The sequence below is a fragment of the Alligator sinensis genome, unplaced genomic scaffold (genome assembly GCF_000455745.1).
Source record: "Alligator sinensis unplaced genomic scaffold, ASM45574v1 scaffold505_1, whole genome shotgun sequence".
Taxonomy (NCBI): domain Eukaryota; kingdom Metazoa; phylum Chordata; order Crocodylia; family Alligatoridae; genus Alligator; species Alligator sinensis.
In genome coordinates this window covers 1112101-1122529 of record NW_005841940.1, presented here as the reverse complement: position 1 = coordinate 1122529, position 10429 = coordinate 1112101, and the positions used below count along the sequence as shown (strand labels likewise).

Here is a 10429-nt window from a genome sequence, read left to right as displayed (position 1 = left end):
AATGAATTGATCTAATGCTGGCTGTAGAACTAACACCATACAAGGACTTCACAATTTTTGCTGCATTATGCCATTTTATTTTACTCTTGCTAAGTGCTTGACCAGTTTTTATTCTCCTGCCATGCTTGGACCTTCCTGCATCTGCCCTTTGCTTTTTCAGCCTTCCGCTGGAAGGCACGTACATTGTAGTGCCTGCTTTCTGTATTGGCTTGTTCAATGGAGCCAGGCAGGGAGTCTGAGCTGGAGTTACAGCCCTCAGTGAGGGAGATGGGGAGCCAGAAGTAGAGATGATTCATCTAGACACAAACTGCTGAAGCTGGCTCCAAGATTTTTTTTCTTCCCTATTGGATAAGAAGGTGGCACCATGCAAGACCATTTGGAGAACACTGCAAGGAAAGAAGCCTGGGAGTCAACCCAGCTACCTGGAAAACAGCAAAAATATTGAAATTCCCACAAATCTTGTATCCAGATATGTTCTTAACTGAGACTCTATGGTTAGACAGTAACAAGTAGACTGTGAGTATTTTTAGTGATGGCTATTTGCAACTGTGTTTCTGCTGCAATGTCCAGCTAGTGTGCCTTCCATTGTTTCACATCAATTTATTTAGGGAAAGTTCCTGGTTATTCTTTCTCCCTTGGATAGCTTAGGTTAATGTAAGTCCCTTGGAAATGGGAGGGTTTTGATTAACCTAGTGTGGAGAACGGTACTGTTCAGCAAGGCAGACGGAATGAGTTCTGTCCAATCCTCTTCAGACGGATAACAGTGGCTTTAAGCAAGGACTGAGAAAGTAACAAGCCAGATGTCAAGCTAGGAAGAGCTGGACATGATAATACACTCCACAGACTTTGCACCATGTTCAACTTTCTCCTGTTATAAAAAGCTTACAGCTTAACTACATACATTTAGACATAAGAGATTCTGTAAAGTAAAGATCAGTGTTTTGGAAAAGAGTGGAAACTCCATTTGTTTTTGCTTCTCACCTATCCCCAGCACATCTTAAGCTTACAAGAACCTGATTCTGTGAGTAGAAACTGTTTATTCCTTAGAGTGAATTTTCCACAGGCTACCTGGAAGATGTCAGTACATTTGGTACAAGTTCTTGTTTGTTACAGCAGAAGAGAAACCAACTCTTCCCTGTTCCTAGTAGAAAAGGCTACTTAGGTTGCTAGTCTGTGCTAAATGTCAAAAACGTGTGGGTAGTGGCTATCTAACAGTAACAACATCCTTGTGGGAGGGTTACAACTTACCCATTTTAACTAGAAATGTAGTATAAATGAGACAACGGGGAAAGAAGTCAAAGCGTGCTTTTCAGCAATGTGTGATCCACATGATACATAAAAACAGGGATGACTGCTGGGCCTATGGAGTTGGATCAGCTCTTCCTACAAAAATGTTGAATTGTTGCTATAAAAAATTATTTGGAGGGTGTCTGTATTTTAACTGTTTGCATACACTGAGATGCAGCTAGTTCTGCTGCCTGATATATGGGATTCTGCATATTGCCATGTTCCAAGCTGAGCAAAGAAAATCTACAGGTGATGTGGTCACTTGATATGTGGGAGTGACATCTGTAGGCAAGGTTCTTTGGGTAAATGTGATATATTTTATTAGACCAACTAAATAGTTGGAAAAATTGTTCATTGCAAGCTTTTGGGCACAAACACCCTTCTTGAGGCAGAGGGAGAGTTTACAGTTATGTGCTTTCCTGGATAAGATAGAAGCCAGTGCAAAAATGCAGGTCAGAGTGAGGGTCAGAGGGGGTGAGGCAAGTTTTTGGTTTTTTGTTTTGTTTTGGGGTTTTTTTTTGGGGTGGGGGGGGTGAAAGGGGGAATGGTGACCTGGTAATAAAATGTAGCTGGTAAATTGTAGAGAGGTTACCTGGGGTCATCAGATGGAAGGCAGGTTATAATGTGTCATAAATCCAATGTCTATATTTAGTCCATGATTTTTTGTATCCAGTAGATTTATGAAGTTATCCAGAAGATTTATGAAGTTTGTAGGCTTTTCTACTAAAGGTGTTTTGTAAATTTCCTTTGAGAATTAGAACTAAGAGATTGGAGAGAGTGGTTGTCTTGTGTACCCACAGGTAATTGGGTATTTGTCTTTGATAGATTTTCAGTGTGCATTCATTGGTACAAGGTTATTGTTTGGTTTCTCCTGCATATGTTATCAGGGCATTTAGTGCACTGGATGAGATGTATAACATTTCTGGAGGTGCAGGTGTAAGATCCAGGAATGGTGATGGTTCTGTTGTGAGGTGCAGTTATTGTGGGAATGCTGAAGGTATATTGGCAGGTCTTGCATTTCTTGTCCTGGCATGCTCTGGATCCATTCAGCGCATTTGGGGCCATAATGGGAAGCTTGCTTCTGGTGATGAGATGGGTAAGGTTCAGTGCTTGTTTAAAGGATGGGTGGTTTTGGGAAGATCTCTTTAAGATTTTGGTTTTCTTCTATTATGGTTGCAATTGTTTGAGGATTTTCTGTATAGGTTCCAGGAGGGATGGTATGTCATAACTAATGGTACGCGATTTGTGGAAATTTTCTTTTTGTACTGCAGCAATTCTTTATGTGGTATCTGGATGGCTCTTTCAAATGTGCAGTCTATCTTTCTGAAGGAGTGTCCTTGTTGAGTCAAAGCCCTTTTGAGATTTGTGAAGTAACAATTGCGGGTGTCCTCAGTTCAAAATCAGTGGTATCGAAGGGCTTAGCTGAATATTAGAGCTTTTTGGGTATGTTTTGGGTGATTGCTAGTTCTGTGCAGATATGTTGGTCTGTGGACTTATTGTATATGCTGGTTTGTATTTTACCATTTTGGATAGTGATCGTAGTGTCTAAAAAGGAAATGTTGGTGCCAGAGTATTCAAAATATAGTCTGATGGAGGGGTGATGATTACTGAATTTCGGATGGAAATCAATCAGATTGCAGGTTCAGTCCAAATGATGATGTCACCTATATATCTTAAGAATAGCATGGGGTTGGTACAGTTTTTGAGAAATTCTTCTTCCACGTGGCTCATAAAAAGGTTGGCATATTGGAGGGCCATTTTGGTGCCCACAGCTGTGCCTGTGGTCTGGAGGGAAGTGTTGGTTATTGAAAGTGACGTTGTGTGTGAGCATGAAATGTATAAGTTCAGTAATATCTTCAAGTCTGTACTCTGAGTTGTAATCTTGCTCTTACAGATATTTAAGCCAGGTTTGGATGCCATCCTGGTGTGGGATGTTGGTATATAAGCTGGTAACATCCATAGTGGCTAAGAGAGTGTTGCTCGTAGAAAGTCTTAGGTCTTGGACAAAACTTGCTCTTTGGGTGACAAGAGGTTTTAGGATGGATCTGATGAAACCTGGTATTTCCTCAGTTAGGGTTCTGTGGTTGGATATGATAGGTCTACCTGGGTTCCCTTGTTTGTGCATTTTAGGGAGCATGGAAAAAATCCCTGGTTTGGGTAGTGGAAGGGATCAAGTTTTGTAGTTTTCCTGTAGTTTCAAGTATCTTGTAGTTCAGATGGAAATGATTTGATGGTAGTTTTGAGTGTTAAGGTGAAAAAGGGAGTTGCACTTCCTCTAGTTTTTTTTGTAGTAGGTGGTGTCAGAGTTGTCTGTTGGCTTTTACGTAGTCTTCATGGTTAAAGATAACTATAGCTCTTCCTCTATCTGCTAGTTATATTACTGTTTGGTGGTTGGATCTTAGAGATTCTGTGGCCCTTCTCTCTGAGAGGGAGAGATTGTTATGATGGCATATTGCTATTTCATTGTTCATTCTTACCCTGAAGCAGTCAGCATAGTGGTCAAGGTTTGAATTTTGTCTACTTTGAAGTGTGCAGTCTGATTTTTTGAAGTCTTGTTGGAAGTGAATTCATTTTGGTTGTGGAACTATTCCTTGAAGTGGGTGTGTCAGAAGAATTCTTCTAGTTTTCCACATTGAAAAAATACCCTAACAATGCTACAGATAGAAATTCAGGCCTTTAGAGAGGGCAGATTTTTCAGCTTTGGTAAGTGTGTGCGTGGAGAGATGAATAATACTTGAGGGTTGACTAGTTCTTTCAGTTACATTGAGTATGAGGTTGGAATGTTGTAAGGTACTGGGTGTTGTTTCTCTGATGGTTGCTTTGTGGTTGGGAAAAGTTGTCCCTAATTGGTTCCATTTCTTCTTTTTATGTTGGAAGGATGTTGTAGAAAATCTTTGGTAGTCTCTTTGTATATGTTGTATAATGTCTGGAAAGATATCCAAATTTTTCTCTCTCAAGTTGTTGCAGCATGTGTTGATTTCCTTCCTGAGTTGATCTCTTTTGAACTAGGTTAGGTGAAGATGATGATTTCTAAGTTTTTTCTGAAGTTCTCCTCCATAGTTGTGAAGCATATTTAGAGCTGTGTGTAGTAGTCAGAAGATTGTAGCTATTCAGTCCTCAGGGAATGATGCTGTGTTTCTTGCATAGGCTTAGAAAATATATGTTGCTGTTGAGTTCGGCTTCTTTCTTTTTCACGTTGTGAAGGAGTGACATCCCAGCAGCGTTATCAGCTTCTCCAGCACAGTAGTTATCATAGGATGGGAGAGTGTGCCTTACCAGCAGGTGCAAAGAGCCTCCTGAACATTCAGCTTTTTCACTATGTAAACATAAAATCTGTCTGGTCATGAAATACCCAATCTCCATCTAAATTTCTATTGGCAGCTGTTTTCCTTGTGCTGTTTTTGCTGATGTTAGGCTTGCATCTTTTGATTTCAATCTGTGCAGTGGTTAGGGAACATCCTGAAGGGCTGATGTACGTCATATTAAGATGAAGATGTGCAGATATCCTGTTTGCAGAAGTCCAAGATGTCTACAAACGAGAAAGACAGTTAATTACTGATGCTGTCAACGTTATGGTGCTGTCAACCCTAAAATGACAGTTCTTTTGGAACTGTTTGTACCTGCTGCATTCAGTCACTAAATCAAAATGCTAGATCACATACTGGAATGCTGTCTTCAGTTTTACTCCACCTTTAAGGGCACTTTGATGCCTAAATACTATAAAGATGATTTAAGGTGCCTAGCATCCCACTGACTTGAATACCTTTATGGGTCTGTCCCTTTATGCCATCAGTTCCTTGGGTTTGCTGATGGGCAGTCATATGCTGTAATGGAGGGTAAAAAAGAACCTTTATAACAGAATTAAATAATTTTAGTTTCCTGACAAGCTATTGAAAGTAATTTTATTTTTTTTTAAATTCAGTTTGATAGTGTTCTCTTTAAAAAACTTAATTCAAAATTATAGTAAAAATGTTGATCTCTCTGCCTATTTTTTCCCTTAGCCCCAGAACTGTCTTTGGAGATTAAAGGTTAGATTTACATCTGGAGTAAGTGGTTCTGGCTTCAATAAACTTGTACCTGCTTTGTACTACCAGTGAATTTGTCCTTATTTTGCTACTGATCATATACTGTACTTGTGGTATCCTTTTTCTGTATCCTTTAGGTACCCTCAGTATTGAGGTTATCAGATATAAATTATATGCATAATACAATATTTACACTATACTGTATCAGTACATTAAGAGCTGGTAGGTAGCAGCAGTTACTTTAACAAGGTTGTGTGAGAATAGGCCCCTAGACTGACTGTATACCAGTTCCAATAGGGAGGAGCAGCTGCAGGGGAATGCTGGCTCTGGAGGAATTCCCTACTATTCTAGTCTTAGGAGAAGTCTCTGAAGGAGATGGTATAGCAGGACTGGCTCTCTAGGGAGCTGAAGTTACATTCCAGAAGTTATAGTAGGCATATTTTCACATTTGATCATAGCCAAAAGGCCAGGAAGCAATACCATCTGCATACTTCTAAAGGTGTGTTTTAACCCAATATCTCTCATTACCTGCGTGGGTGCAATTAAATACAGATTCTGCTAGCTGAAAGAAAGGCTCTCCAAGGATTGCCTGGTAATCCAGGTGATTTATGTGAACAAGGTATTGAGTAGCATCTTTAAAGAGCAGATCACTCTCTCCATACTTCTGAGACTGAAACAAATGGAAGTCAGGGTCCAGACTGGTTCCCAGACTTTCCTAAATGAGAAAAAAATAAAAGTTTCAAAGCAATAAATGATGAGCAGTGAAATGAATTAGGTGAATTTTTAGCTAAAAATCAGGCTCTAATAGAGATGTGTGAGGTTCAGCTAGTGCTCGCCTTGTTTCTACTGGAAGGGATTTTGCATTCCTCTTCCTTGGATTAACCTACTGGCTGTTCCAGCATCACAGGTTTCTCTCTCAGCAAGAAGATGTTATGATGAAGAAACTACCGGTACCAAAAATTTGCCTTTAGTAAATCCAAATGGTTCTCCCTTTATTTCCTGCACACATTCTTAATCCACTAGTGCTGGTCCTAGAAACACATTATATGTTATGAACAAAGCTCTGGATCTTGGTGGGGTTTTCAGCAATCAGAATTTAACAAAGAGAGCACATTCATCCTTTTCCCATCATCTGCCTCACCTGAGATTTCATTAAGAAGTCATAGATCTTAGTGATGGCCATTGGTCGAGTCATGACTATATTAGGAGGAACAGGACCAAGGTTACAGTCTGCCCACTCTGTGACTGCAACACGCCTTCCATCCAGACACAGGAGTTCAAAGTCATTAGGTGTATAACCTTTGGCCCAGCCTGTGTTGTCCAGATCTGCAAAGCAGATGGAAATGCACTAAGTTCTTTGACTAAATCATTACCTGAATTTCAGTCAAGACAGAGGGAACCTCGCAGAAAAAACATTAACACAGGGCACATCTACAAGTGCATTAATGCACTTTAGTTAATGCACATTAAATCTAGTACCCCTGGGTGCCTATATATGAGCCTGGAGCAAGGTTTCATCTAAGGTGTGTGCATACATAGCTGTGCACAACTAAAAGTGTGGCCGCACACAGCCTTTTCAAGGCCACGCACCAGGAGAGGCTGGGGCTGAGGGCTGGCGCGGGCTCCGCCGGCTCTGGGGAAGTGTTCCACTCCCCCCACATCAGGGCCAGGGAGTGGAGCACTTCCCCAGAGCTGGCAGAGCCCACGCCAGCCTCACCTCAGGGAGAAACTGCTACCTGCCGCAGTGAGGCTCCGCCAGCTCTAGGATACTGCTCCGCTCCCCCACATGGCCTCGGGGGGCATGTCCCGCAGTGTCCCGGAGCTGGCAGAGCCTCACTGAGGCAGGCAGCAGCTCCTCCCCCAGCAGAGGCAAGGCAGGGATGGAGGCTGGGGCAGGGGGCTGGCACGGGTTCTGCCAGCTCCAGGGAAGTGCTCCACTCTCCGGCCCTGATGCAGGGGAGCGGAGCACTTCCCCAGAGCCAGTGGAGCCTGCACCAGCCCCTGGCCCCCAGCCTCCGGCCCCCAATCTCAGCTCCGGCCCCCGGCCCCTGGCCTCCAGGCCCCAGGCGCCAGCCCCCAGCCTCCAGCCCCCTTTGATAAGTGTCCCATGCTGGACCAAGGCGGTATGCTCACGGACCAAGGTGGCATGCTCACGGACCACTACTCCCTAGAGGGAACATTGGCCTGGAGGCTGCTCTGATGCATTGTAACTACGCATCAGAGTAGACTCAATCAAGTCTGCTGGGGCATGGTAATTACCGTGCTCCAACCAGCTTCCGTGTCTCATGTATCAGCATCCCTGTACTTCAAAATGGCACCTCCTGAAGCATTCTGAAGTGTGGGAACACTAATACACGAGATGCTCCGAGTGCTTTAATTAGAGTGGCTCTCAGAGCTGCTCTAATTAAAACACCTCCCCATCCCTGGAGCACATGTAAAAATGCCCTCCATTGTGAAGTACTAGGAAAATGCACATTAGCCTGTCTTAATGCACATTAACTAAAGAGCACAGTTTAAGTGACACTTAATGCACATTAGCTAAATAGCATGTTTTAGTGGTGCTGTAATGCACATTAAATTAGGCTAATACACATTAAAGCACATGTGTAGACGTGCCCATTGAAGAAGCAACTCAGTCCATTGTGTCCAACAAGTACAACTTGCCACATAATCATTTACAGAGGATGTGGAATGAATGTGTGGGGAGAATTTTATTTTAACCCATGTAACAAAAACTGAAGAAATAGCAACTCCTCATATGGACACTTTATCATTCCCTCAATCCATCTTAATATACAGCTGGAAAGGCCATCTCTCAGAGGCAATAGTTCAGTCTGTAGGTACATTTAGCCCTTAACTAGTTTGCAGAAAATGTTTGTCAGTGTACATATTAATGTGAAAGTCCATTTTTTTAAGGAATATGAATCCCAATCTGGACAGACCACTGCCTCTTACAAATGCTGTGCTCAGGAGGTTTTACAGCTCAAATTTAACAAGCCATTGAGATAACTTTGTTCAATGTTTTGTCATCCTAAATGAAAAAGGGATTTCCTTCTCTTTTTCCCCCCTGAAGGATGTGACTTCTCACTGCTGCTATTAAGATTGGAGCTGGGGGCAAATAGCTTGGGAGTTTAAAATTTAATGCTTAAAGATGTTCTATCCAAAGATGATTTTATATTTAACTCCCCAGGTCTTATGTGCTTTCCACAACTTGGTCTTCTCTATGCTCCTGCACTCGCAGATTCTTTCCATTTCAAAACAGCTCTGTACTCAGATAAGACATGAAAAAGTAGCTTCTAGGCACTATGGTTATTATGTGAGGAGACATTCTTTAAAAATGAGAAAAGGGCTGCATCTCACTCTCAATATTCTGGAGCAGGTTGTAATGTTCCAGGAAAGCCACATCACCAAAGCTTCTTCCACTGGGATTGCCAACAAGACACCTAAAATAGGAAAACACAATAACTCATCACAGAGGCTCTATCTGATGGAGGGAGTAGAACTTCTGGGAGTAGTAGATGCCCAAATGTTTTGAATACTAGTATGGAGACTAGAATCTCATCCAAGTCATTGTAATTAGAGGGTACAACTGTCTGCCTTAAGATTTTAGGCTGCTTGCAGACATTAAGAAAAAAAACAAGAAATGGTTCTTTACTTTAAACTCCATGTGCCCCCACACTGATCTCAGCATTTGCTCAGAAGATGCAGTTGGACCCAGCTCACCTAACGTTTGTATAGCTCCGGTGCCTTAGTGATTGAATCAGCATTAGATAAAAGTGCCAAAAAGCCCCGCTGAAGTGCCCAATCTATACAAACACTGCAAACTGGGCTGAAGTAATGCGCTGCTTCTTCCAGTAAAATGTGGTTTTGGGTTGTTTTTTGTTTGTTTGTTTTTAATGTCTGAAAGCAGCATTAGGTATCATAGTGTTAAAAGAGTTAAGTGGTCTCAGTGCAGGTCTTGTTGAACAAGTGCCTGTTACAAATAACTGCCTCCTCACAGATAATCTTACCAAAGAGGCTCTGATTTAACTAGGCACAGAGACTAGACAACTTTCTCATTCCTAAAGGAAATTAACTTAGACATACAGCAGCATAAGAAAGGTAATGCTACTACTGAGAGGAATTTGGTCTCCAAACTAGTCCATTTAGTAACATTCAATTACATTTATTATAAATGCAGAGATAGAAACATGTCCTTTTTATGATCTGCCTGTGCCCTGTCTCTAATTACTGTATATTCTCTTTACATGAAGTCTTGGGAAATGATCCCCAACCTATTCACTGTAATGGTGTACTATGTGCTACACCATCCTGTAGCTGCTCTGCTGTCTCAACATTGTGGCACAGGGCTCAGAAGGCCTATAGTCATAGGACATCAAGTCTTGTTACTTGGTATCAAAATGAAAAGTATTATCTTTAGGGGTGCACCAATAGAGATTTTGGGAGGGAGATACTGATAGCTGATTTTTAAGGAGGCATATCGGCCAATAATGATCCGATTTCCGATACAGCTGTGTCCACCTAGTAAGTCTGTTGTGGTGGAAAGGGAGAGGGGAGGGGAAGGGGTGTGGGGGTCAGATTAATGCCCTGCACAATGATGGAGTGGGGCTGGCACTGCCCACCTGGGGTGGGGCAAGGCACGGGACAGAGCCGCAGCTCATCTGTGGGGTGCAGGAAGGGGGAGCAGCTCCCGCCACTATGCACACCCAGGGAGGGCATGGGGGAGAGGTGTGTGCCCCCCAGATCAGCACAGGGCGGGCCAAGGTGGGCTGCAGCTATGGGCTGGGGCCAGGAGCCACACTGGGCTCTTTCCAGCAGGGGCTGGGCTGCGCTGTGCTCAGGGCAGGCAGTGGCACTAGGAGAGGGGCTACAGGGGGAACTGCAGCCACTCCAAATTTTGCCATAGGCCCCACCATAGCCCTCCTCCCAGCACTGTTGCCACTCACCCCAAGCAAAGCTTGGCCCAGCATGCGCCCCCCTGCGGAACAGCCCAATGCAGCCCTGGCCCCAGCCCACTCAGCCCTGCTTTGTGCAGATCTGGAGGCACATGCCCCCCACCACCCTCCTGGTGTGAATGCAGTGGCGGGGGCCGCCCCCCCCCCCCCCCCCCCCCCCCC

At 43.3% G+C, this 10429-nt stretch overlaps 1 protein-coding gene across 7 annotated transcripts in view; it reads right to left on the bottom strand.

Moving 5' to 3' along the window:
- Window positions 1-4149: 4149 nt before the first annotated feature.
- LOC102369456 (melanotransferrin-like) overlaps window positions 4150-10429 on the bottom strand; it is a 35962-nt gene continuing 29682 nt past the window's right edge. For 5 of the 7 annotated variants that reach the window (XM_025199265.1, XM_025199264.1, XM_025199263.1 and 2 more), the window contains 4 exons: window positions 8673-8755; window positions 6454-6638; window positions 5841-6027; window positions 4150-4816 (listed from right to left, as the gene is read on the bottom strand). In XM_025199265.1, coding sequence (XP_025055050.1) covers window positions 4770-4816; window positions 5841-6027; window positions 6454-6638; window positions 8673-8755 — 502 coding nt within the window. In that variant the 3' untranslated portion in view covers window positions 4150-4769. Of the gene's footprint in view, window positions 4817-5050; window positions 5112-5840; window positions 6028-6453; window positions 6639-8672; window positions 8756-10429 lie in introns of those variants that run through there. The other 2 variants (XM_025199266.1, XM_025199268.1) reach the window with 2 other exon arrangements.